Source organism: Rhinatrema bivittatum, chromosome 14 (assembly GCF_901001135.1).
Source record: "Rhinatrema bivittatum chromosome 14, aRhiBiv1.1, whole genome shotgun sequence".
Lineage (NCBI taxonomy): Eukaryota > Metazoa > Chordata > Amphibia > Gymnophiona > Rhinatrematidae > Rhinatrema > Rhinatrema bivittatum.
This window is the reverse complement of record NC_042628.1, coordinates 1,973,073-2,000,220: the sequence shown is the minus strand read 5'-3', so window position 1 is coordinate 2,000,220 and position 27,148 is coordinate 1,973,073. Positions and strand designations below refer to the sequence as shown.

At 47.8% G+C, this 27,148-nt stretch overlaps 1 protein-coding gene across 1 annotated transcript; it reads left to right on the top strand.

The window, feature by feature from the left end:
- Positions 1 to 441: 441 nt before the first annotated feature.
- On the top strand, positions 442 to 27,099 carry LOC115075669 (testis-expressed protein 47-like). The gene is made up of 7 exons (XM_029576276.1): positions 442 to 613; positions 2,431 to 2,503; positions 3,159 to 3,262; positions 13,423 to 13,487; positions 21,473 to 21,674; positions 26,116 to 26,275; positions 26,996 to 27,099. Exons 1-7 carry the CDS (start codon positions 494 to 496, stop codon positions 27,031 to 27,033), a joined length of 762 nt encoding a protein of 253 aa, XP_029432136.1. The 5' UTR covers positions 442 to 493; the 3' UTR covers positions 27,034 to 27,099.
- The last annotated feature ends 49 nt before the right edge of the window (positions 27,100 to 27,148 follow it).

Below are 27,148 nucleotides of genomic sequence, written 5' to 3'. Positions count from 1 at the left end.
AGGGAGCACTCCATGAAGTTAGCAAGTAGCTCATTTAAAACAAATGAAAGAAAATTATTTTTCACTCAGTGCATAGTTAAACTCTGGGATTCATTGCCAGAGGATGTGGTTACAGTAGTTAGTGTAACTGGGTTTAAAAAAGGTTTGGATAGGTTCCTATTACGGTAATTAATAAGCAATAGTAGCTTGGGATCTATCTAATGTTTGGGTAATTGGCAGGTTCTTGTGGCCTGGTTTGGCCACTGTTGGAAAGAGGATGCTGAGCTTGATGGACCTTGGTCTGACCCAGTGTGGCAATTTCTTAAGTTCTGGTCTTTCTTGGGACCCTGCCTCTGAGCTAGGGGCAGTGATAATGTCTCTTCCCGGCTCTCTGTCAGTGCAGTGATAATGGCGAGCGGTTGCCATAGTAACAAGGCGGGTGAGCCCAGATCATTGGGGCTGCATCCCTTGGGCCTGGTGCTGCCGCCTCTCAGCCCACGGTGGAGCCGCAATCATGACCGTGCCAGCTCCATACTCGGTCGGGAAGCGGGACTCCCTGCTGCACTCGGCGCCGAGCTTCAACCGCATCAACGTCCTGCAGGCGCAAGAGGACAGCTGGCGCGGACAGCACCGGGTGCGTGAGGCGCGCGTGCTCAGGGAGGGGGCGGGGCAGAGCGGAGAGCGCGTTCCTGAGGGAGGAGCTCGTGCTCAGGAAGAAGGCGGGAAGGGCTCAGGTGCTGAGGTAGGGGTTGGGGCAGAGAGCGGGAAGCGGAGAGCGCGTGCTCAGGGAGGGGGCGGGGCTGCCATTGCTTTGCTCGTTCCTTATTTTCCTTCCCCTTGATTGTGATAATTCCGCACGTTACTTTGCCAGTCAGATTCTGAGTCTGAAACTCGTGGGCTGGTTCTGCACAGTACGTGAGGCGAGGGGCGGGGCGTCCTGAGGGAGGAGCGCGTGCTCAGGAAGGGGGCGGGGCAGAGCGGAGAGCGAGGCGGATGCTGGGCTGCCATTGCTTTGCTTGTTCCTTATTTTCCTTCCCCTTGATTGTGATAATTCCGCACGTTACTTTGCCAGTCAGATTCTGAGTCTGAAACTCGTGGGCTGGTTGTGCACTGGGTGCGTGAGGCGAGGGGCGGGGCGTCCCGAGGGAGGAGCTCGTGCTCAGGAAGAAGGCGGGAAGGGCTCAGGTGCTGAGGTAGGGGTTGGAGCAGAGAGCGGGAAGCGGAGAGCGCGTGCTCAGGGAGGGGGCGGGGCAGAGCGGAGAGCGCGTTCCTGAGGGAGGATTCCGCGGGAGAGGCGGGCACGAGGCTGCCATTGCCTTGCTAATTCCCATCCTGTAACGTTGCCCCTTATTTCCTTGGATTGTGATCAGAGGGAGTTACTTTGCCCGTCAGATTCTGTGATTCTGAATCTTGTGGGCCGGGCGCAGATTAGTATGAGGAGGGAGTTACTGAGTGAAATGTTTCTGACAGGGCGAGGGCAGCCCCAGGGAAGAGGGCCCAAGACACTAAATTCTGCTTGCTGTAAGGCTTAGCTTCAGCCCTGGTGCTGCCGTGCACAGTACACACATATTTACTCCCAGCACTAATCAGCCACTAGTACTGATGTAAGGATCGGCTGGAGACACCCCTGACCTCTCTCCTGCAGGTCATGGGTAGCCAGAAATGGAGGTCTGAGCCTCTGACTTCATCTGAAGACAGGGGCTGGGAGGCGCAGACCTGGTGCTATGCTATGTTATACTTATATACTGCCTTCCTTATACATAGTGCAAGCCAATGTGCTTCCCAAATCATGGACATAATGCAATAAATAGCAAAAGTAAAAGTAGACATCATAGAAATAATAGTGTACATCAGGCGCACAATAAATATTAATAGCTAGGAGCACAGCTCCAGCCTACCCCACGCTCACTGGGGCAAGGGGAAAGAGAGACTGGCCATGGGCACCATGCGGTGAAGGCTGGGAGTAACACTGACATTTGAAAAGGTTTAGAGACATTTCTACAGGACAGATCCATGAATAAGTCCTTGGGCAGCCTCTTAATTCATATTGGGATGTGCCGGCTACGTGCAGGTGACACAGGACGCTGGGCTGGATGCACCATTGGTCTGATCCAGCACGGCGCATTTTATGTTTCTATGGGGCACAGGAGAAGAAGGGACATTTTCTTCTCCCCAGATTTTTATCATTTTTTTGAAACTATTTCCATGATTTTGGTTTGTACATCTCTCTTGTTTCTGTTACTCCTCTCTGCGCTCACATAACTGATTTCCTAAGAGATGTAAAGGGGAACTTGTAAGGAGAGAGGCTTTTTCAGATGCTCCCCGGTGAAAGGAGGGAGGGGTGCAGGGGAAACCACAGAAGAAGTTGCTGTCATAGCAAACAGTGAGGTGTTCTGTGAATACAAATAACACCTGTTCCTGTTTTCTTCCTTTACTTTCTTTTTTGGTTAGAAATGTGTCCTGCACAGGTTGTTTTACGTTGCCAATGTTTCCCCAGAACTGGCAGATAAGAGGGATGTGACAGGTATGGAGTGGTATTGGGGTTTTTTTTTATCATTGTTTAGTTTCTGATCATTTTAACCACTTGTACTCTTTCTTTATCTGTGCACATGCACTTTTAGAATGAAAAAGCAAAGAGGAAAGTATGTGAGTTTTTAGGCAGTGTCCTGAGGCTTTCCTGTATTTCAACCTAGCATTTCATGTTCCATTACTTTAAAGCAACTGTCTTGCTTACGTTGCTGGAGAGTACAAATAAATCAGCTTTAACTAACATCATGGTAAAAACCAGTGTATGAAAGTGCAGATTGAGGTCAGGTGGGATGGGCACCCCGCAGAGCAAGCCATCCAATGTCCACTGCTCCACACCACCCTCTGGTGGTGCTGGTGGTTTGCTCTGACACAGAAGAACTCCACTGCCCTCAACAGGGCCTGCAGTGAACTGAAGATTTACAATGGTAGAGATGAATGAGACGAGCTGGGGAGGGTCCCATATAATCACAGAACCCTGGGGGGGAAGCTTGCCTAATACCGCTCTGGAAATGATATTACAATATGAGCCCCAGAACTCAACATAGGAAAAGAGGTCTACTGTAAACAATCTGCAGATATTTAAAGAAATAATACAATGTAACTGTTGAGATCTGCAAGTGTCCTATATTCATTTTTTTTCTTAATGAAAGTTTACTACGAAAGGCTGTTTTATAATTTCCCGAAGTCCCACCTAGGAGAATCTTTTACGGGACTGCTTCTTCTGTATCAGAGCTGCATCCTTCATATTCTAGAGGTAGGTGAGAGTGGTGTTTAATGATTATAAAGTGTGCAGTAATGAAAGCCATGTCCACATCTCTACCTGCAGAAATGGTTTCTTTGGTAATTGCCCATGCATGTCAGCAACGTGATCATTTTTACCTGCATATCTTTGACAGCATTCCTGGGATGGGGGGCGGGGGTTCCAATAAAAGCTACCCATTTCCTGAACATACCCAGATCAGTCCAGACAAGTGGGCTTATGACACATCCCTACCAGCAGATGGAGGCAGAACAAAAGCTTTGAGGCACTGCTACATAACCGAGAGTGCCACCTGCAGTCCCTCAGTATTTCTCTGACTCCAGTAGATGGTAGAGGTGTAGACCTGCAGTCCCTCAGTATTTCTCTGACTCCAGCAGATGGTAGAGGTGCAGACCTGCAGTCCCTCAGTATTTCTCTGACTCCAGCAGATGGTAGAGGTGCAAACCTGCAGTTCTGACTGAAAGTTGGAGGTTGAACTTTAGACATTGTGGCAGCTCCTCGAGGTGTTGGGTTCCTTGGTGGGCCATCCCTTGAGTGGAGCCGGGCGAACAGGGGGTTGGATACCCCTGGCTGTTGTAGCCCACGGTGCCAGACTGGCTCCATCTTAGTCTCTGTAGTCTCCTCCTGCCAGCTGTTGCCTTGGTAAAGGGAAGTACTCTTTGTTCTAAAAAGGAAAAAAAAAAAGAAGTAAAGAGAGTGAGCGCCAGTCAGGAGATTTGGTCAGCGGCGCAGTGACAGCAGGAGGAGGAGGGGGCAAGTGCCACGATTTGGTTTTTTCCCCAGCGAGGAAACTTGAGCCGTGCAGCTTGATTTTGGGCACATTGCTGGGCCTGCCTCGGTTCATGCACGGGCCGCTTGTGAGCATGCAGTACTAAAGAGCTCCCTCCTGGCGCGGCCTGTCTTGTGGCACATTTTCGGCAGCGCAACGGTGCGACTGCACGGCACCTTGGCAGCGAAACCGCGTATGGTGGCGTGCAGGGCCTGCAGGCTCTGGTCGTCCCGACTCGATTCCCGCTTCCTACATAGGCTGTGCTTCGGGAGCGGAGGGATCCTCTGTGGGGGAGGGGGGGTCAAAGTCTAGGAAGGCTTCCTGCGGTTCGGGAACTGCGCTGGTAGTGCAAGGGGGAACCTCGACTTCAGCCGGGGAAGGTCTTTGGCCACTCGTGCTGATGTCGTGCATTTTCTGAAGGGGGTTAAGCATTTGCGGCCTCTGGTTCGGAAGGTGTGCCGAATTGCGGGTTCTCTGTAGCGCACCTTTTGAGCCCTTAAGATGGACCTCTGTGAAGGACTTGACGTTGAAGAGGGTGGCTATTTGTTTGGCAATCTGAATTTCCAAGCTTCAGGTGCTTTCTTGTCGAGATCTATTTCTGCGTATTGCAGAGGACAGGGCGATTTTACGTACAGTTCCCTCCTTTTTGCTCAAAGTGGTGTCTTCGTTTCATGTGAATCAGACCTTTGAGCTGCTGGCCTTTCCGAATGGTCTTGAGGGTCTCCTCAGGATAGGGATCTGCAGCTTCTGGGTGTGCGTCGCACGCTGTTGCGTTATTTGAAAGTCACTAATAGCTTTTGGAAGTTGGCTCACCTGTTTGTGGTGTTCGGTGGAGCAAAAAAAGGGGAAAAAGCCTCTAAGGCTAGGATTTCTAGATGGCTGAAGGAGCTCATTTGTTCGGCCTATATCTGTAAGGGTTGCGAAATTCCGATGGGCCTGAAAGCGCATTCGAGGCAGGCACAAGCAGCCTCCTGGACAGAGCGTCAGTCGGTGTCTCCTCAGGAGATACGTAGGGCCACGGTGTGGTCTTCATTACATACTTTCACCAAGCATTACCATTTGGATTTTTGAGCGCAGGAGGATGCGTCTTTTGGTGAGAGTGTGTTAAAAGCGGGTCTTTCGGGTGCTTGGGTACTTCCCACTTGTCTGGACTGATCTGGGAATATTCAGGAAAGGGATATTTATTTATTTATTTATTTAGAGTTTCTTCTATACCGATAGCCGTATGCACATCGTATCGGTTTACATACAACTAAGAACTTTTGGGCATGGCCCTTACATAGAACAATCGCAATATATGTAAAAATAGACACAAGAGATATATATGTCTTAAGAACAGGGAACTATATAAAGGGGTATCTTAGACAGCTACAATAAAACAAACTATATATTAATGGGTGGAATTATAATACAGGGTATCATGCTAAAAAGCATTACAATGTACAAGAAGCTATAATACATGGTACCGAGAGTCATGGTTATTCAAAAACAGCGTTCTTATTCAGTTGCCATGAGATAGGGTATAAAGCCTGAGTTGGGAAGCTGTCTACATAAACGATTAATATGAGGTGGTCCCGGAGAACACAAAGGGGAAAAGCACACATAAAAGCAAGAGAGAGCTATTTAGGCATAAAGGATCCTCGAGGGGGAGGGGGCAGAAAATAGTGGGGTGAAGCGTAAGCGACTTGAAGGTGGTCGAGAGAATTTAGGGAAGAAACAGAGGTCAGTTGAGAGGTGGGAGAGTCAGTTGCAAGTGATTATCTACTCGGTTACCTGTTGTTAGGTATTCTTCGTGGAGAGGGAAGCGAATGGGGGTAGGCCTGAAGGAACAGCCAAGTTTTTAGTTTTTTTTTTAATTTAGGAGTGGAGGTCTCTGTGCGTAGATCAGGAGGTAGGGAATTCCATAGGGTAGAGCCGGCAAGGGAAAAAGCCCTGCTCATGGTAGAGGTAAGTTTGATTGATTTGATTGAGGGTGTGCGGAGAGTTCCTTGGAGGGCAGGACGAGTAGGTCTTGAGGAAGTGCGAGGAAGAAGAGGAGGGGTGATCCAGTTGAGGTTTTCATTTGTCAGACTTTTATGGATGAGGGAGAGTGCTTTGTAAAGTATTCGTGATTGTATTGGGAGCCAGTGAAGTTCGATAAGCGTAGGAGTGATGTGGTCCCTTTTTTTGGAGCCTGAGAGAATACGTGCAGCGGCATTTTGTAAGAGTTGTAACGGTTTGGTATGCGTTGAAGGGAGGCCAAGGACGAGGGCGTTACAGTAGTCTATTTTAGAAAAAATAATAGACTGAATAACTGCGAAAATCAGAGAAGTGTAGTAAAGGTCTGAGATTTTTAATCGTTTGTAGCTTAAAATAGCAGTCTCTTATGATAGAGTTAATAAAGGGTTTGAAAGTGAGTTGGTTGTCAATGAGAACACCCAGGTTGCAAGTGTGTGAGGAGAAAGATGTCGATGAGTGTGAGAGGAGGATAGAGGGAAAAGGAGGTTTGTTGGAAATGATTAAGAGTTCAGTTTTTTTGGGGTTGAGAGCAAGGTGCATGTCTGTGAGGAGTTGGTTAATGGAAGACAGGCAGGATTCCCAGTTTTGGAGGGCGGTTTGGAGGGAGTCAGAGAAGGGGAAGAGAATTTACACGTCATCTGCGTATATGAAGTGCTTGATACGAAGATTGGTGAGAAGGGTGGTAAGGGGAAGCATGTAAATGTTAAAGAGGGTAGAGGAGAGAGAGGAGCCCTGAGGGAGACTGATAGGTTCAGATTCAGTGTTATCAGCTAGGACAGTGAAGAAGCGATTTTGTAGATAGGATTGTATCCAAGAGAGTGCGTTTCCAGAAATCCCAATACTTCTGAGGATGTTGAAGAGGATAGAGTGATTGACAGTGTCAAACGCAGCGGAGATGTCTAGCATAGCAATCAGATAAGAGGAGCCCGAATCGATTCCTTTGATAAGGGTGTCAGTAAGCGAGAGTAGTAAGGTTTCAGTACTAAGATGCTTCCTGAATCCATATTGTGTTGAGGGAAGAATGTTGTGTTGTTTCTTACCTGCTAATTTTCCTTCCTGTAATACCACAGATCAGTCCAGAGACCCGCCCCATCGTTGCTGCTGAATTTTCTGGTGAAAGAGTGCCATTGTACATCAGGTGCTTTTCATTTTCACACGATTAAAAGGTTGTATTTCTTTTTCTGAGTAATCGGTTAGCAGGCCTTTGCCTGGCAGTGTTTGGCTTTCCAGTTCAGGGGATTTCAACCCTGTATTTCCCTGTACGTACCAGGATCAGTCCAGGACACCTGGGTTGTGACTCCGCACCAGTAGATGGAGACAGACTAAAACTTGTGGGCGGAGCATATATGCCCCTGTGCCAGTCACAGCCCCTCAGTCTTACTCTGTCTCCAGTAGGTGGTGCAGGTCTGGTCACAGCCCTGTCGGGCCTGATTCTGTGTGGTTAGTCAGGTTCGCTTTTGTGGTTGATTTTATTAGGCCTAACTTGGTTTTTTTCTTCAAATTGGGTTTTATTTAATCTTGTTTAATTCTAGTCCCAGTTGCCCTGCCTCCCTGGGGAGTTGAGAGGTCCTTAGGGGACTACCCTCCCCAGGTTGAGGCCGCTGCTAGGGTTGAGGACCCGGCTGGACTAGTAGCAGCGTCAGGGGTGACACCGGGGAGCCCGGTTCACTCACCCCTGCAGGACATAGGGCTTTTCAGCACCTGGGACAGCGTTTTTTCTTATTTAAAAAAAAAAAAAAAGTGTTTTTACTTTTGTTTTCAGTCGGCTCTCCGTTCCCTGGCGTTGCGCTCCGTTCCGCTCGAGGGGGGGCGTCTTCGGCAGGGGGGAGGTCGCCGATTTTCGCCGCGTTGAATTTTTGTGTTTATTCGGCGTCCCTCAGTGCTTTTCGGCGCGTCTTTGGTTTCCCGCGGTTTTTTGCAGGGCTGCGCGGCTCGCAGTGCAGGGCCTGCGACTCGGCGCGCGCGCGTCTCTCCCGGGACGGGCTTTCCTCGGCCTGCGTCCCGGGAGACGAGGGATCGTCAGCGGCTCCTCGGGGGGCCCATTCCCGGGTCGCGCGATCGCCGTCGCAAGGGGGGGTTCCCCTGATAGGCCTCCTGACCCGTTCCTGGTCAGCGCGGGAATGGCGGCCATTTTGTCTACCGGCCGGGTAGCTTCGCGGGAAACGGTGGGGGCCTCGGTTTTACCTCCTACGCTTTCCCCGCAGCGGGGTGCAGCGGTGGAGGTCCCTTCAGAGGGGCCCCAGTCCCGGGGGCATTCGGAAAGCGACGCAACGGATTCGGGCAAGTTTTCTGAAGATTTGGCGCTTTTGGCTGCGCCGTTATAAGCGCAGCAAGCGCAGACGGGGGGACGCCTCGCGTTCAAGGGTCCACCGGTCCCCGCCGCAGAAGAAGATGGCAAGGAGGGTGGCGAAGACCACCCAGAGAGCGGTCTGGGGCAAACGGCTTCCCCGAGGGGTGCCGCAGAACTCGGATTCCGAAGATACCTCCGGGGCGGACACAGAGGCCTCCGAGGAGCCCCTGCCTGGGGCCGGGACGGCAGCAGCAGATGGCTCGGCGCAGCCCAGTACAGGTAAAGGAGCGCAGGCCGTCGACGAGGATGACCCCAAGGTGGTGCGCCTGTTCCGCAGAGAGGAACTGTCGCCACTCATTCCGGCCATTCTCCAGGAGCTGGGGATTGAGGCTCCTCCGGTGGGGGTCCGCCAGGAGGCAAATATGGATCCTGTTCTGATTGGGTTCACAGGGCCGGCGGTCGTTTTTCATTTTTTCGTCCACGGATATCCTCTTCAAGGAATGGGATACTCCGGAGTTAGGTCTGAAGGTCAGCAAGGCCATGGACAAACTTTACCCTTTGCCGGAGGACGCGCTAGAGCTCCTCCGACTCCCAAAGGTGGATTCGGCAGTGTCAGCTGTCACGAAGAGGTCTACCATCCCGGTCACGGGAGCGACAGCCCTCCGGGATATTCAAGACCGTACGTTGGAGGTTCAACTCAAAATATTTTTGAGGTTTCTGCCCTAGGGGTGCGTGCCGCCAGTTGCACAAATTTTGCTATGCGTGCTAGTCTGTGCTGGACTCAAGTCCTGCAGGCGAATGCGGGTCTCTCTTCAGAGGAGGCTTCCCAAGCTGACAGATTGGAGGCGGCCATTGCCTATGGCGCGGATGCATTCCATGATCTTTTGCGCACCTCAGCTAGGTCCATGGTGGCAGCGGTGTCGGCACGTCGTCTCCTTTGGCTGCGCAATTGGGCAGCGGATGGCTCTTCCAAGGCTCACCTCGGGGCTTTGCCTTTTAAGGGGACATTGCTGTTCGGCAAGGAGTTGGACGATTTGATGGTTTACCTGGGGGAGAACCGAGCGTTTAAGCTGCCGGAGGATAGGACCCGGTCGAGATTTTCCTTTTCAGGCAGAGCCCGGTTCAGGGGGCCCAGGAAGTCTAGGCCACAAAGATCCTCTGGACCCTAGGCCGTCTTCCTCTCGGTACACCCAGTGGCAGCAGTCCTTTCGGGGCAAACGTTTTGGCCCGCAAGGAGGGGCCCCGTCGGGTGCGGGGTCCAAGCCTTCGCAATGAAGTTCGGCCGGCCCATCCCTTGTCGCGTCCTCGGCACGCTGTTCCAAACGTGGGGACGCGTCTATCCTTATTCCTCGAGGAATGGGCCAGCGTGACATCGGATCAATGGGTCCTCGACGTGATAAAACATGGCTGCGAGTTAGATTTGGCTCGCATCCCAACGGACAAATTCCTGGTCTCACCCTGCAAGGATCCCAAGAAGACGGCGGCGGTGCTAGATACCATCCAAAGACTAGAAAGACTGGGAGCCATCTCGCCGGTTCCGGCCGCTCAGTACGGCAAGGGCCGGTACTCCATTTACTTCTTAGTCCCCAAGAGAGACGGCACTTTCCGCCCAATTCTGGATCTGAAAGGAGTCAACAGATGCCTTCGAGTCCCTCACTTCAAAATGGAGACCATTCGGTCAGGATCGCGTCAGTGCGTCCCGGCGAATTCCTGGCGTCCCTAGATCTCACAGAAGCATACCTTCATGTGGAAATTCAACCAGCGTTTCAGCGGTTTCTGAGGTTTGGCATTCTGGGCAGGCACTTCCAGTTCCGGGCGCTTCCGTTCGGCCTGGCGACAGCGCCTCGGACATTCACGAAAGTGATGGTGGTCGTGGCGGCGCAGTTGCGGCGGGAAGGCCTGCTGGTTCACCCTTACCTCGACGATTGGCTGAGCCGGGCAAAGTCTCAGAGTCTGTGTCGGCAGGCGGTGGCCAGGGTGTTACAGCTCTTGCAGTCCCTGGGCTGGGTGGTCAACTTCAACAAGAGTTATCTCGAACCCTCTCAGTCCTTGGAATATCTTGGAGCCCTGTTCGACACGTAGCGAGGCAGTGTGATTCTCTCGCAGGACCGGATATGCAAACTGCAGTCTCAGATGCTACGTTTTTTGTCGCTACACCGGCCACGAGTCTGCGATTACCTGACGGTTCTGGGGTCTATGGCATCCAAGCTGGCGTTAGTCCCTTGGGCGTTCGCTCATCTATGGCCGCTGCAGTCCTCATTGCTTTCCCGCTGGAAACCGGTTTCCGAGGATTTCTATCTACCTCTACCTCTCGAGGGGCAGGCGCGATCCAGCCTGAGCTGGAAGTCGGTTCAGGGTCTGTGGTCAGAGTCGCAGACCCGGTGGTCTATCAACCGGCTGGAGACCAGAGCGGTCCGTCTGGCGCTGCAAGCTTTTCTACCCCTCGTGCGCGGACAGGCGGTCCGGGTATGGTCGGACAACGCTACCACCGTGGCTTACATCAATCGCCAGGGAGGGACAAGAAGTCCTCTAGTGGCGGAGGAGGCGCGGCTCTTGATGCTCTGGGCAGAACGGCATCTCAGCCATCTCGTGGCTTCCCACATAGTGGGAATCGACAACGTCCAGGCGGATTTTCTCAGTCGTCACCGCTTGGATCCCGGAGAGTGGGAGTTGGCGGACGAGGCGTTTCTCTTCATTCGCCGGACCTGGGGAATGCCCCACATGGATCTGATGGCCACCTGGCACGACGCGAAGGCTCCGCGATTTTACAGTCTACGTCGCGAAAGGGGAGCAGAAGGAGTCGACGCGTTGGTGCTTCCCTGGCCGGTGGATGTGCTTCTCTATGTGTTCCCACCGTGGCCCATGATCGGAAAGATCCTACGGCGCATAGAATTGCATCCATCCAATGTGATCATGGTGGCGCCGGAGTGGCCACGCCGTCCGTGGTTTGCGGACCTGGTCCAGCTGTCAGTGGCCGCACCCCTTCGTCTACAGGGATTCCCGGGGTTCCTTCGTCAGGGCCCCGTCTGTTTGGAGGATGTGGCTCACTTTTGTCTCGCAGCATGGTTTTTGAGAGGTATCGGTTGAAGAGAAAAGGCTATTCGGATGCGGTCGTTGCTACGTTGCTGAGATCCAGAAAACAGTCTACGTCCCTAGCTTATCCTAGCTTATGTTCGGGTCTGGGTAGTTTTTGAGGAATGGTGCATGGAGTGGGGCCTAGACCCCACTTCCGCTTCTATTCCCGATATTCTGGCTTTTTTTCCAGGCGGGGCTCGCCGAAGGTTTAGCGTGTAATTCCCTTCGGGTTCAAGTGGCGGCGCTTGGCTGTTTGCGTGGTAAGGTCCGGGGGATCTCTCTGGCTCTCCACCCGGATATCTCCCGCTTTCTTAGGGGGGCTAAGCACCTCCGTCCTCCGTTGCGGCCCCCTTGCCCGTCTTGGAACCTCAACTGGGTACTCTCAGCCTTATGCTCAGTGCCGTTTTGAGCCCCTGAAACGTTCTACGCTCAAGGATTTCACCTTGAAGACCGTATTCCTAGTGGCGATTGCATCGGCCCGTCGTGTTTTCAGAATTACAGGCGTTGTCCTGTAGGGAGACCTTCTTGCGCATCTCCGATTCGGTGGTCTCCTTGCGGACGGTTACCTCCTTCCTTCCTAAGGTCGTGTCGTCGTTCCATTTGAATCAGTCAATTGAACTTCCCGCTTTCTCGGTTGCGGAGTCTTCGGACCCGAAAACAAAAGTCTTGAGAAAACTAGATGTGCGGAGGTCCCGGCTTCGCTATCTGGAGGTTACTAATCCGTTTCGGGTGATGGATCATCTGTTTGTGTTAACTTCGGGTCCAAAGAAAGGTGCTGCGGCGTCCCGCACGACAATTGCCCGTTGGCTCAAGGAAGCCATTGGTTCTGCGTACATTCTGCGCGGAAAATCGCCGCCGGTGGGTCTTCGGGCTCATTCGACACGCTTTGCAGGGCGGATACCTGGAAGTCGTTGCATACCTTCATTAAACATTGCCGGTTGGATGTTCAGGCTACTGAAGCTGGGGGTTTTGGAGAGAGGGTACTCCGAGCGGGACTCTCTGCTCCCACCCTCGGTAAGTTAGCTCTGGTACATCCCAGGTGTCCTGGACTGATCCTGGTACGTACAGGGAAAGGAAAATTAGTTTCTTACCTGATAATTTTCGTTCCTGTAGTACCAAGGATCAGTCCAGGATCCCGCCCGCAGTGTTGCGTTATAGTAACGGAGAGTCCGCTCATTATTGTGTTTTTCAGTACGCTGATCCATTCGCTCTCCCGGTTGGGGAGTCTGGTTCCTGTAGGGGTGTTGGTTTTCTTTCCCTACCAAGTTGTATGGTTAGCTATGGTTGCCTTTTGGCTTTGTCTACTTTGACATTACGTATGACTGAGGGGCTGTGACTGGCACAGGGGCATATATGCTCCGCCCACAAGTTTTAGTCTGTCTCCATCTACTGGTGCGGAGTCACAACCCAGGTGTCCTGGACTGATCCTTGGTACTACAGGAACGAAAATTATCAGGTAAGAAACTAATTTTCCTTTAGATTTTTCCTCTTCGCCCTGTAAAGGAGGGAATGGGATCTACTTTTTGGCTTGGGTACAGGTCAATACCGAGGGGACTGCAAGTGGCTCTCTCAGTTATGTAGCAGTGTCTCAGAGTTTTGTTCTCTGCCTCCACCTGCTGGTAGGGATGCATAATCCACTTGTCTGGACTGATCTGTGGTATTACAGGAATGAAAATTAGCAGGTAAGAACCAGTTTTCCTTTGTTTGCCTTAAAGTACCCACACAAAAAAACCCAGTGAGGATACTTTTCCTGGGTCAATAATGCAGTACCCCTGGGATTTCTTGAAATGTGGGCAGTTTGATTACTGCCTCCATGAAGCACACACATGGGGTGATAATTTAGGATAATATAAATTGTTGGGGGCAGTGCACCTTTTAAAAATTCACAAAACACACTTTTCAAAGTTTGCAAAATGCTAAATGACAGATAAATTCAGATACTAAATTCAGAGATATTGTACTGAATGGAAATCCCGCAGTCTGTATTTACTGTTTAAACTTGTCTGAATTTCATTTTCTCAGTCTTCCAGTGACAACCTGTACTTTATCTTGAAAGACCTCGCTCAGATGCGCACTCGGGGCCCCAAGTAAGTGTGCATACCAGGATCTGCTCTGCTACATTTCTTGCCACCTCTCTGATATTTTTGTGATAAATTTAGTAACAACACAGATGTGTATTATTTATCTATTTAAAAGATAATTCTCTACCACCTAGTCAGAGATTCAAGGTAGTTTATTTTTTTTAAACTTCGTTTTTATTGGGTCATAAAGTAAACAAATACAGAAAAGTTCAGCACAGAACGCATATTGGTACAAATAGCTACAAAAGAACCCAACTTTCTAACATGAGGAAAACCACAACCCAGACACGACAACCATACACACCCACAACCACACACACTCATAACCCACATAACCACTACAACACATGCAATCCCACCACAATAAGCCCATGGACTATATAGCAAAGGACCCCCAGAAGCCTGAAGAAGGCAGACTCCAGAAAACTCGCGGCAAGTACACCTCAAGGAGTGGAGAGTAGTTTATCCCATAAAGCAAAGTAACCTTGGAGACCAGGAGAAATTCGAGGAGTGACCAAGTCTCGCTTCCAGAGTAGTTCCATTTTCACTGTCTGCCGCATCAAGGCCTTCCATTGATCAAAGGAAGGAACATCTTCAGATTTCCAATACATCAGGATAGCTTTTTTGGCTAGAAGAACAACCACCGCCAAAAAGCATCTGCTCCCTTGTGGTAAGAATCAATCAGTGTCCCAATAACAAAAATATGCAGAGACCCCCGACCAGGAGACATCACAAGCCAAAAGTTTGTCCAAGTACTTCATAATGCCATCCCAAAAGAATTGTAATTTATGACATCCGGTGAACATATGATATAAAGTACCAGGAGCAACCTTACATTTTAAACAGAAATTAGAGTCCCACAGATTCATCCAGACCCCCCTGTCCCTGGAGATGTAAGACCTGTACAATAGCTTAAACTGTATTTCCCTCATATAGGCAGTTAAATAGTACCTATAAATCAACATAAAAGCACGAGCTACCATCTCCGGGGAAATATCCTCTCCAAGTTCTGCACTCCACATCCCGGCCAACCTAGTCAGGTGGAGAGTGGGCAATACAGAGAGGAGAAGTCTAGCCCATATAGCTATTTTGTTGAACTTGGGCATGGTCTCGAAAAAACTGTCCTCATCATCGGTAAGAGCAAGCAAAGAAATGTTGGCCTTAGACAGACTTTGGCAATAGTGCCGGGCCTGAAGAAATGCAAAAAACTGAGATCTCGATAAGTCTCACTCTTCCCTCAGTTGCTCGAATGAGTATAGACCCTTTTTTACTTGATTTGGATTGTAAAGCTGTTGCTAAGTTAATGTTCAATGTAAACCGAGGTGATGTTTCCTAACGTGCCGCGGTATATAAAAACCCTTAAATAAATAAATAAACAAACAAATAAATAAATAAAATAAATAGACACTCCGAATCAGTGTCCACCTGCTAAGTCACACTGCGAATGCCCATCCCTGTCCATCATTGAAAAATGGAATCTTCCAAACCCGGGACAAAATTCGGATTGCCTGTCAAGGACAAAAAGGAGGCGACCACCACACTGCGAGCCCCCAGCCTCCGCCACCAAACCCAGACCTTCCTCAGAGCCTGAAGCTAAAATATGGAAAGTTTCATAGAGGACAATTTGCTCGCTAGGAGAAGTACTAGGTTAATCGGGGCAAAAGGAGCCACTCAGTCTGACATTAAGCCCTCAGCGTTACACTTAGCAGAACAAGAAGGTTTTAATTTGGCATTTATCACGGCTAGGAGTGTAGCCTTGATGGTGACAGCACAATGTTTGCTTTGGTGGACACTATCTCTGAGTTCCATTTTTTTAAGCTACCCTTCATGGAATGTCTTTTGGATGGTGTCGAATGGGAGAAGATGACGATTATGTGGGGAGATTCTAAGATCCCTCGCCTACTGGATGATTGAAAATTCGCTATATGGTGTTCTTTCCTGAGGGACCTTTTTCGAGACTCCTGAAGGTGTAGCCAGAACAGAGGCTCAGGAGATTGGTGGTCTCTTTTCTTCATTAGGTCAGTGGGATGGGAAGCTTGCATAATACCGCTCTGGAAATGATATTACAATATGAGCCCCAGAACTCAACATAGGAAAAGAGGTCTACTGTAAACAATCTGCAGATATTTAAAGAAATAATACAATGTAACTGTTGAGATCTGCGAGTTTGGTATATTCATTTTTTTTCTTAATGAAAGTTTACTACAAAAGGCTGTTTTATAATTTCTCAAAGTCCCACCTAGGAAAATCTTTTACGGGACTGCTTCTTCTGTATCAGAGCTGCATCCTTCATATTCTAGAGGTATCTGTTAGCCTCAGATGCCTGGTGTGGACACAGGCTCTGGTCAGGAGCTTCCTGTTCTTCGCAAGAAGTTTTGGGAGGATCCACCTGCAGGTACTGAAGCTAGGTGGAAGTCTTGTCCAGTTCTATCAGAGGTGGACCCAAATTATATGTAATCAGCATGGGTCTCCATGTCATTCTGCCGAAGGCAGGCCACCATTGCAATGGCTTGTCACTTTGAAAGCGGTGGTTCCAGTGCCAAAAGTTCGGGAAGTAACGGGACATTGTTCCATAGAAAAAAAAAAACCTGGATCCTTTTGTCCAATTTTGGATCTGAAGTGAGTTAACAAGTTTTTCTGAGTGGCTCATTTCCAGATGTAAACTTTGCAAGTGGTGTGGAAGAGAGAGTTTCTCACTTCCTTAGTTCTAGTTTGAGCTTATCTGCAGATTCCTTCAGCGGTCTCTGCACTTTGCAGGGCTTAGCCTTCATTATCAGTTTCAGGCTTTGTCGTTCAGTTTGTCTATGGCATACAGAACCTTTTCTAAGGTCATGCTGGTGATAGAAGCAGCACATAGCAAGACAGGAATCTGAACAGGGCCAAATTCAGGACCATGAGTCGAACAGTGTCTCAGAGAGTGGTTCAGTTGCTGCAGAAGCTTAGCTGGGTAGTCATAAGACTTGCCATAAGAACATAAGACTTGCCATGCTGGGTCAGACCAGAGGTTCATCAAGCCCAGTATCCTGTTTCCAACAGTGACCAAGCCAGGTCACAAGTACCTGGCAGGACCTCAAGGGGTAGATAGATTCGAAGTTGCTTATCCCAAGAATAAGCAGTGGATTTCTACAACTCTACCTTAATAACGGTTAATGTATTTTTCCTCCAGGAACTTGTCCAAACCTTTTTTAAATGCAGCTACACTAACAACTTTCACCACATCTTTTGGCAACAAATTCCAGAGCCTTAATTATGAGTTGAGTAAAAAAATATTTTCTCTTATTAGTTTTAAATGTATTACCCAATAAACTTCATGGTGTGTCTCCTGGTCTTTGTACTTTTCGAAAGAGTAAACAACCAATTAATGTTTGCTTGTTCCATTTCACTCATTATTTTATAAAGTTCCATCATATCTCCAAGCTGAAGAGACCTAACCTCTTGAGCCTTTCTTCATAGGGGAATTGTTCCATCCCCTTTATCATTTTGGTTGCCCTTCTCTGTACCTTTTCTAATACTGCTATATCTTTCTTGAGATGTGGTGACCAGAACTGCACACCTAGGTCCATAGGTTCAAAAGCACTGCTGCAAATCCAAGTTCTGTGGGGATACATTGGAGACCTGCGTTCAACAAATCGCCCTTCTATGTGGGTGTACCTACAGACCCTAGGTTCCATAGCAGTGACTTTTGAGCTGTCCCCGTGAGTCAGGGTGCACATGTGAGACAGGGTGCATATCTGTTTGCTGCAGAGGACGCTGTTGTCTTGGTGGAGTCCTCCATCTCATGATTACGGATTCAGCTGTGGCAGTGTCTCCCAGTGGCGGTAAAGCAGGACTATCTCGGGTGGCTGAAGAGGGAACATTCGGTCAAGGAAATGGATTTGGAGGTTCCTACTGGATAGTAGGATCTACGGATATGAGTCTCCACAGAGGTGGTGATGGTCAGTGGTCTCCCAAGGAAATGGGTAGGTCCATCAATCAACTAGAAGCTTGAGCAATGGTATTTCCAGAGTTTGTGGACCAGTTAATAGAGAGAGCGGTGAGAGTGCTGTCTAACAACACCATGGCGATGGCTTACTTAAATCAGGGAGGAACCTGGAGTCAGCAGGTTTCACGGGATATGGATCTGCTTCTGCTATAGGCAGAACAGTATCTTCAGGCAGTTTCAGTGTCTCCTATAACGGGCATTGAAAATATTCAGACAGATTATCTTAGTTACCAGATTCTGGCTCCTAGGGAATGGGAACAGCAAAAGCTGTTTGCCAACTCATAGTCTCTTGATAGGGGATGTTTGGGTTGAACATTGCGTGTACAGTCACACAAAAGATCCTTGGGCTTGGTTCTTCTAATGGCTTTGGCTTGGCCTAGGTGACCTTGGTACGTGGCTCTTCAGTGGCTGTTGGTAGACAGGCAGTGGCGGTTGCTAATGCACAAGGATTTTCTGTGTCAGGATCCAGTCCTCAGCTAGAATCTCGGTCGGTTTTTATGTTTGTCTGGTGGTTTGCCCTTGAAAGGGCATGCCTTTGGAGGCATGGTTATTCCTCAGTAGTAAGGAAAACCTTGCGTGGTTATTCCTCGGAAGTAAGGAATACCTTAGTGAAAGCCCAGAAGTTCTCTGTCTTCATGACCTACGTATGGGTCTGGTGAATCTTCGTAAATTGGTTCTTAGAGCGGATATGTCATCCTACTCTGGCATCTGTTCCTGTTATTCTGGAGTGGTTACAAAAACATTTGATTAAGGGATTGGCACTGGCCTACTATAAACGGCACGTTCAGAGTCGCACTCTGTCATCGCACTGATATTTCTAGGTTTTGAAAGGAGTCAGACAAGTTCCTCCGCCTCTGAGGCTATTTGTTCCTCTTTGGGGATCCTATTTTGCTGCTGGCATTTTATCAGACATTACCCTTTTCCCTGCAAACATTTTTTCTTGTATTTGTTGACAGTAAAGATGGTATTTCTCGTAGCCGGTGGAATTCAGAGTGAAAGCCTTTTTGCAAACTTACTCTGGATAGAGTATAGATAAGAACGTTGCCGTCCTTGTTTCCCTGGCATCAGTTCATGTCGTTACTGTTGCAGGATGGTGGTATGAACAAGCAAGAGTTTGTGAGGTTATGTCCTTTGGATGTGAGGAGACTTCTTTTGTGTTGCCCTGAGGTTACTGAGAGGTTTTGGAGAATTAATCATCTCTAAGTTCTTCAAGGGGGTATGAAGAGAGGATGAAGCAGCTTCACAAAGCAAAATGGCATGTTGGATTAAGGAGGTAGTGGCGGTGTCCTACAGGATGCAGATAGTCCATTGCCAGAAAAACATGGAATTCCTTCTATGAGGGTGCAGGCTGCATCTTGGGCAGAGTTTCTACTGTTATCTTCATCAGAGTTCTGTGTGGGCATCGACGTGATCTTCCTAACATTCCTTTTCCATACAATATCGGCTGGATGTTAAGATTCGGGAGCATGCGCCTTTGTACTCCAGATTTGGTGTAATTGGACCCTTTTGTGGGGTCATTTTCAGATGTGGGGTGGAGGCCACTGGAGATAACTGTGTTAATTCAAGATTTGGTAAGTTTGGGCCTTCCTTCCATGGTCAAGTACCTCTTGTTCTACTGGGAGTTTAAAAAAAAATGTATTCTCCTAAGTAGGGAATTTGATTTTATAATTGAGGTTTGTTTATTTGTGCAGAGTTAGCTTTTCCAGGAATACCGGCAGGCTGATGTCAGTATATTAGGTGACATCAGTGAGTCTGTTATTCTCTGTCTCCATCTGTTGGTTGGAGTGCATAACCTACTTGTGTGGAGTGGCCTGCCTATCCTAGAGAAAGGAAATTATTATGTAAGAAGTCATACAGTTTGATTATAGGGGCCTGATAAATACATTATACAGAGCAGTGAAGTATTTTTTTTAAAGAAAAAGACATTAAATCCCTCTGCAGTTGCAGTGAAATGATTCCATTCCTTCCAAGAGACCTGCTGTATGGAGAATTACAGTGATGCTTGCGATCAAGGAGTAGTCTACAGCAGCAGCCTGAGAACCAGGTGAATCAAGGTTCAAATCTTGCTTCTTTTATTGACACTCCTTGTGGTCTTGGTCAAATCACGTCATCTTCCATTCTTTCAGGGTCAAAGTTTTTAGATTGTAAGCCCTCTCTAGGGCACAGAAATAGCTACTCTACCTGAAATGTACTCTGGTTTGGAAAGGCAAGTCATTTAAATCCAACTTGAAATCCAGCCCTTTTAATGTGCCAGGGAATGTCCACACCCTTTCACAATATTCTAGTGGCCAGCACCGTAAGGCTAACGTATGTTTACATCCAAAGAGTGGATTGACTGCATATCTGCAATCACCTTATAAAATAGCACACACACTCTGCCAGGTCGAACTACTTACATATATGTTACCCTGCACTTTACATATGTTATATATTTATGCAATAAACTTAGATGTGAATATCTCAAAATTACTTCCCAACTTGATAAGGTCTGGTGGTACAGAACAAGCTGTTTCCCCTTTGCACCAGAACAGGAAAATCTGCTGCACTGAAACAGGTGACTCTCTGTGGTGGCACAAGGTAGCAGCAGCTTTACAAGGAGTGGCGGTCTGCACAGAATCCTGACAGCTGATAATTTGGGTACTTGCAAATTGCTTGTAGCCTGGATTGGCTTCCGTTGGAAACAGATGCTGGGCTGACCTAGTATGGCAATTTCTTACATTCTTATAGCTTGTAGTGACAACTCTAAACATCTGCTGGGCAGATTCGATGGTCCATTTTGATCTTTATCTGCCATCAGTTACCTTTGCAAAAGATTCCATTTTGTCTAATATTTATTTAAACCTTTTGTGTAAGATGTCAGAAGACCAGCCTATTTTCTTCAGGGTGTATACTGATGATATTCAGCTTGTCTTGTCTGTAAGTGATTTTTCTTCCAGTTGTATTGAGTTTATTTTCTCTGCTCTAGAATTGATAAATCTATGCTTAAGCAGAATGTTTTATATTTGAATATAGCTAAGACTGAGATACTGCCAGTTACTAGAGATGTGGACATCTCATTCGTTTACTGTCCGGATTGAAGCGGTCGATTTTGGTCCAATTCAGGTTGTTCGTGATCTTGGTATCCTCCTAGATAAGGAATTTACCTTAGAATCACAATTACGTAAGGTTGTGCAAATAGATTTTTTTAAATTGCTCAGATTATGTCGTCTCAGGCTTTTATTAGATGAGAATGATTTTAAATCCCTGATGCATTCCTTTGTGCTGTCAGTTTTAGACTACTGCAACGCCATGTACATTGGGCTTCCAAAGTGTTATTTGTGTTTGTTGCAATTGTTATTAAATGCTGCTGCTCGCGTGATTACACATTGCTCATTGCGAGAATATATTACGCCAATTTTATTTAACTTACATTGGCTACCGAGAGAATAGCGGGTAAAATTCAAAATTTTGACCTTGGTTCATCGAGCCCTATATGGCTCTGCATTGAAATATTTAAAAAAAATGTTTGGTCCTACTTCAACCGAGCAGCTTTTATATTCACTGGACCAATGACTGTTGTCTATACCAGCAGCAAAGGCCTCTTGGTTGCAGTGTACAAGGAAGTGCCTATTCTCAGGTTGCCTCATCCTTCTGGAATAGTCTTCCTGTAGGTCTAAGGCAGCTACAGATTACAAGTGTTGTCTGTCTATACCAGCATTTAAGGTCGCTCGGTTTCAGTGTACAAGGAAGCATGCCTTTTCTAAGGTCACCCTGTCTTCTGGAATAACTTCCTGTAGCTCTATGGCAGCTACAGATTATAACTGTTGTGGAAAGGCACTGAAGACACCGTTGTTTTATGAAGCTTTTAATTGTTGAATGACTTAAGTTTGATGTGTTTTAATTTGTATTTTAATTATTATTCTGCTTGAAAGCTGCCATGATCAGGTCCTGGTAAGATGGCAGTCAACAAACCTTGTAATAAATAAAACAGATTTTCACCATAAATGAAAGCTGCCTTTCTCTCATTCAGTTCTCTACTACAGGATATAAAGATTCTGGTAATTTCGCACAACATCTCAGCCCGACTCTTCTCACAGTGGTCATTCCGAATTATAAATGTTCCCATGCTGTATCTGGAGGACACGACCCACGAGCAGTCACTGGAGACGGTGCTTAGTGAGTGCCTCACTCTCTTGCTCAGAATGGCAGTGTACTTCGCAAAGATGCCCAAGGTAAGGTACAGAGAACAGATCGGATGTCTACTACAGCCTGTCAGAGGGTCTTCAAAACTGCAGTTATGCATTGAAAACTTCCTTATCAGCCTGCTAGACCTCTCCAGATGCACAGGTTTGCACCACTTACTAGCCAATGGATATAGGGGACATACGTTTTCCAGTGTCTTCATCACCTGTTATGTAAGATGATACCAGAAGTGAGTGGTGAAAAATTAGAATACAGAACAATTTTGAATTACAGTCTCTGTCTCCCCAGGAAATTAATTGGGCTGTTTTGCTCACTCTCTTTTGATGTATTATTTTTTGATATGTTAAATCATCTATTGGTGGACACAGTATTTATTAATTTTTGTTATCTCCAAGATGACTAATCAAATGTGTGTTTTGTGATATTTATTTATTTAGTTTGCATTTCTAAAATTCATACATGTTCAATGATGATAATTTGATTTGTATGATAGATGATGCCCCCTTTTTAGATGTTTAATGAATCAAATAACTCTATTTACAGTTTCTTACTGGCTAAGAATATAAGATTTCAATCACGTGGTTTTTTTTTTTTTTTGGAGACATCATCCCTAGCTAAAGACAGGGCCGGATTTAGGGATAGGCAACAAAAGCACATGCCTTGGATGCCAAATTCTGAATGTGCCCAAAAATTGGGACTCTCTCTACTATTCTCTGCTTTCCAGGGGAAGGGGAAGGAGGGAACTCCTTGCCTTATGCCGTTATCTTAAATTCGGCTCTGCCTAAAGAGAAGCTTTTGATTTAGACATGTGATTGCAGTCATTCATTCTACGCGTGACCTCATTCATGTTTCTATCAGCTTCTGCTACCATTTGATTTACTCAGTTCATGTGCTCTGAGACCTGCTTGACCTTTTGGCTACTATTGTTTTTGATGCAATTCTTTGAGTTTTAGATAAGTTCTGAATTCCCTGGGTTTTGCCTCCCTGCCAGCAGATGGAGACAGAGAAAGTCTCACTGACAATGTACATAACCCAGTGTGCCACTTGCAGATGATACTAATATCTCTAACAACTGAAATAGCTGGAGGGGATGCAACGTATGAAAAGAACTTGAAAAAGCTGGAAAAATGGTAATTCCCTGTACGTACCCGGATCAGTCCAGACAGTGGGTTATGTCCCCCTTCCAGTAGATGGAGTCAGAGCAAAACTCGAAGGGCTCCCCTATATAAGCAGGAGCACCCTCTGCGTGCCTTCAGTATTCCTCTGACTCCAGCAGATTGAGAGTGGTTTTCGCCTGCGGTTTTCCCTTTTCTCTTTTTATGCTTAGAACATTAGCTTTCTTTCCTTTACTGGCTCTTGTTCTTGTCTATGGATGGATCAAGTTTAATTTAAAAAAAAAGAAAAGAGTAAAAAGTAAATTCCTCGGCAGTTAAAGTGCTCAGTGCAGGGGCACTGAGGAAACTTGTTCTTGCATGTGGGGTAAGTTCTGTCTTATTTCTTCTCAGGTCTGAGTGTGTTTTGTTATCTCAGGAGTGATAGTTGTTGGTCCAACCACTCCCCCTCCGTCCAACAACACACTGCCCTGAGAAGCCGTTTGCCTCAGGGCAGCGCTAGCAGAGAAGCGACATTCCTCTGCTCAAAAAAAAAAAAAAAAAAGAAAAGTTTCTCAACGGAGTTTTTCTAAGAGGGATTTGTAGTCGTTGGCTTTTTGAGCGGAGGTTCATTCTCGCTCTAATCTCTGTTGATCGGGCTGCTTCCTCCTCCCCCCATGCCCTGGGGTCCCCGGCTCTCCAGGGAAGGCCTTTGCTCCAGGTGCCTCCCCGGCGGGGAGGGTCCCTCAAGTCCACTTACCCGTTCTGCAGCACATTCACAGGCGCGCCGTATTCCGGGAGGGCTGACCCCGTTCCCGTCTAGCACGGGAACGGCGGCCATTTTGTTTCCTGAGCCGGCTGCCCCAGCGCAGCCCACTGGCGTTCCTGACATCGGATTCTCGCCGTTGCCATCTCTCCTAACCCCCATGGACCCTCCAGACCTCACTACAACTTCGGGGAACTCAGAGGGAGCCCCTCCCGACTCCCCTCCTGAGGGTCCAACCCCTCCCCCCAGACCGTTCTCTACAGATTTTGTGCTCCTGCTCCACAGTGCTTGCTTAGCAAGGCTGGGCCAGCAGCAGGAGTCAGTCTCCGGACCGCCCCCTGCAAAACAGAGTAGACTGGAGCTACCCAGTGATAGCGCAGGGGTAGGGGCCACCCCGGGATCCTCCAGGATCCGGATGGTTTCAGCCCCGACGCCCCAGGACCCTTTGCTGACTACATTAACGGACCCTGACTTGGATGATCAGACAGTTCATATGCAGGTCGAAGGAGATGACCCTAGAGTCCTGCATCTTTTCAAAGTGAAGAACTGGACCCTCTAATTCCTCATGTTCTGAGAGAATTAGATATTGATGCCCCAGTGGCCACTCCGAGGGCTAGCATGACGGCTAAGAAGGGGGATCCTGACCTGGCAGGGCTGCATCCCCCTGCATAGACTTTTCCTTTCCATGAGATGCTCCAATTGTTGTCCAGGGAGTGGGATACCCCTGATGTCACCCTCAGCATGGGCAGAGCCATAGACAAGCTCTATCCCCTCCCTGAAGAATACCTAGAGCTCCTCAAGGTGCCCAAAGTGGTCGCGTCGGTAACAGTGGTCACTAAACGCACAACAATCCCGGTCACGGGTGGTGCCCCTCTTGGAGTCTCAATTTGGTCCTCCGCGGGCCTCCTTTCGAACCGCTGAAGTGTGCTATGCTCAAGGATTTGACGCTCAAGACTGTCTTCCTGGTATCCATCACTTCTGCTCGCAGAATTTCGAAGCTACAGGCTCTTTCCTGTAGGGAGCCCTACCTCCGTTTCACGGATTCCGGGGTATCCTTGACCACAGTTCCGTCTTTTCTACCAAAGGTGGTTTCGGATCCTTTTCGCATGAAGACTCCAGAGAGCTTCGCCACCTGGATGTCAAATGTGTCCTTCTTCGCTATCTAGAGGCGACTAATGACTTCCGCTTGTCGCATCATCTCTTCGTCTTCTAGAGCGGTCCTAACAAGGGCAGCAAGGCTTCTAAAACTCCCACTGCTTGCTGGTTGAAGGAAGCAATCTCCTCGGCATAAATAGGTCAGCCACCTCCGGTAGGACTTAAGGCTCATTCTCTCCGAGCTCATGCCACTACCTGAGCAGGACGCCAATCGGTGTCTTCACAGGAAATCTGCCGTGCAGCCAACTGGAAATTGTTACACACCTTTGCGTGGCACTATCGCTTGAATCTGCCGGCACCGGAGTTTAGCTCTTTTGGCGCTCAAGTCATTCGAGCAGGGCTTTCCGGGGTCCACTCTATGTAGGGAAGCTTTGGTACATCCCACTGTCTGGACTGATCCGGGTATGTACAGGGAAAGGAAAATTATTCCTTACCTGCTAATTTTCGTTCCTGTAGTACCACGGATCAGTCCAGACGCCCTCCCTGTGATTATCTGGGATCTTTTGGGATTGTTTGAACTGTGGTACGCACAATAATACAATACTGCTGTGACTGGTAAATGGTTCTTTTTGCAAGTTTTCTGGTGTTAGCAGTTTTCTCTCAGTTTTGTTACCGCTGTTCTTATTGTTCAGTTCTGGTTTACTTGATCCATCCACTGTTTATCTGTGCTCTGATATTCTGAATACTGAAGGCACGCAGAGGGTGCTCCTGCTTCTATAGGGGAGCCCTTCCAGTTTTGCTCTGACTCCATCTGCTGGAAGGGGGACATTGTCTGGACTGATCCGTGGTACTACAGGAACGAAAATTAGCAGGTAAGGAATAATTTTGTTATGTTTTGAAAGATGTGCTGCAATACAGAAAAGTGTAAAATAATGCATCTTAGATGTAAAGAATTGGTCACATTATGTAGCAGGACAATAACTGGCAACTGTTAAACAGGAATGAGACCTTAGAGCGGGGCTTCCCAAACCTGGCCTAGGGACTGCACAGCCAGCTGGGATTTCAGGATAGCTACAATGAGATAAATTTGCACAGGCTGAGTCTCCATGTTATGCACATTTATCTCATGCATATTCCTTGTGGATATCCTGAAATCCCAGCTGGCTCTGGGGACCCCAGGACAGGTTTGGGAAGCTCTGACCTAGCTGACAGTTTTCAGTCAGTAAAGGGGCATGTACTTGTACATTTCACAGAATAAATTGCAGAAGTGTTGTGATAATAAAGCAGCTAGATTACTACTGATTCTGTCGAGTGATGTCACAGCAGTCTGTCCTTACAAATGTCTGCAGATGTGAAGATGTTATGAGGACATGTTATGGTGGCATTTATAGCCTTAGAACAATAGTAGAATCTGTCTGTACAGTTTGAGACAGAGGCTGCAAAGGGCATTGATACCCCAGGCACTACTGAAACGATGAGCTGCATGTGTCATCACTTATTCTGCTCTCTTTTTCCTAGATGGGGAGGCAGGGCCCTGGGGAGAATCTACATGCCATCATCCCAGACCTTCTTGTGCGGGAAGATGTAATTCAGTACTTATGCAAAGCCCAAGACTTGATGACACCAACTCAGTTTCTGCAGGCATTTAATAGCCCCCTGCACGTCACCGACGCCTCAGGTACGTAAATGATGAGTTATTGGAGCAGTCAGGATAGGAGAATCATTTGGAGGAAGGAAAGGAACAACTGGAACATATGGCATTTCAGCAAAGCAGAGGGACCCCATGCAACCATGCATAGTTTCTAATCTCTACAACAGAGGGTGTACATTTTACAATGGCACATTAAATGGTTTGGCTCATTCATTTTTCTCTGGCACCGAAGTCTCAGATGTAGCAGATCCACATCAAGAGGCAAAGGCTTGAAATTTTATAGCAGATAGTAGCTACAGCCTGGATCTGCTCCTCCTTTCTTGATTCTAGCACATACAGGTATAATATATGGGTGCATTTTGGGTAAAGTGTAACATTTGAGGCTCCTGGTACGGGGGCAGTGATGCACTTAGTATAGAAGAACTCCTGTCTGCTGCTCCAGTAGAGGGATTGTTTTGGAAGAGGGAATCTCCTATCTGCAGTAGGTGGCGATATGAAAGAAGAAATGACTGCATACATTTAAGCAAGTTTCCCCTTTTAGGTCAAACATGGCATGGATCAAGAGAATGGGGTAAGGGCTGGGGTTCACCTTGCTTCCTTACCAGCAGAGCTCCAACAAATCCTAACTCAGCCCAAGGGTGAGACCACGTGTAGCACTGGAGGGGAGGACGTGTAGCCACGGCCTAAGGGGTGGGGGACAGGGGTGATAGGGAATGATGTCTCATTTTTGTAATTTCTTTTTTTCAGCTAATGTTTGGCCTGTACCTGGTCACCTTTTTTGGTAAAGGCTTGCTTCTAGTTCTGTCACTACCTCAGTACATCAAATAAAGCAGAAACAGGTCAATATCCTCCACCGGTTGTAAAACTGAATTTTGTTTAAAGAGCTAAGATAGTCCACAA

Excerpts from the sequence above, each read along its gene's own strand:
- LOC115075669 (XM_029576276.1), top strand. The coding sequence starts at position 494 with ATGACCGTGCCAGCTCCATACTCGGTCGGGAAGCGGGACTCCCTGCTG. Across the intron at positions 13,488-21,472 it reads ATGCGCACTCGGGGCCCCAA|TTCTCTACTACAGGATATAA; the intron begins GTAAGTGTGCAT and ends TCTCTCATTCAG. Across the intron at positions 26,276-26,995 it reads GCACGTCACCGACGCCTCAG|CTAATGTTTGGCCTGTACCT; the intron begins GTACGTAAATGA and ends TCTTTTTTTCAG.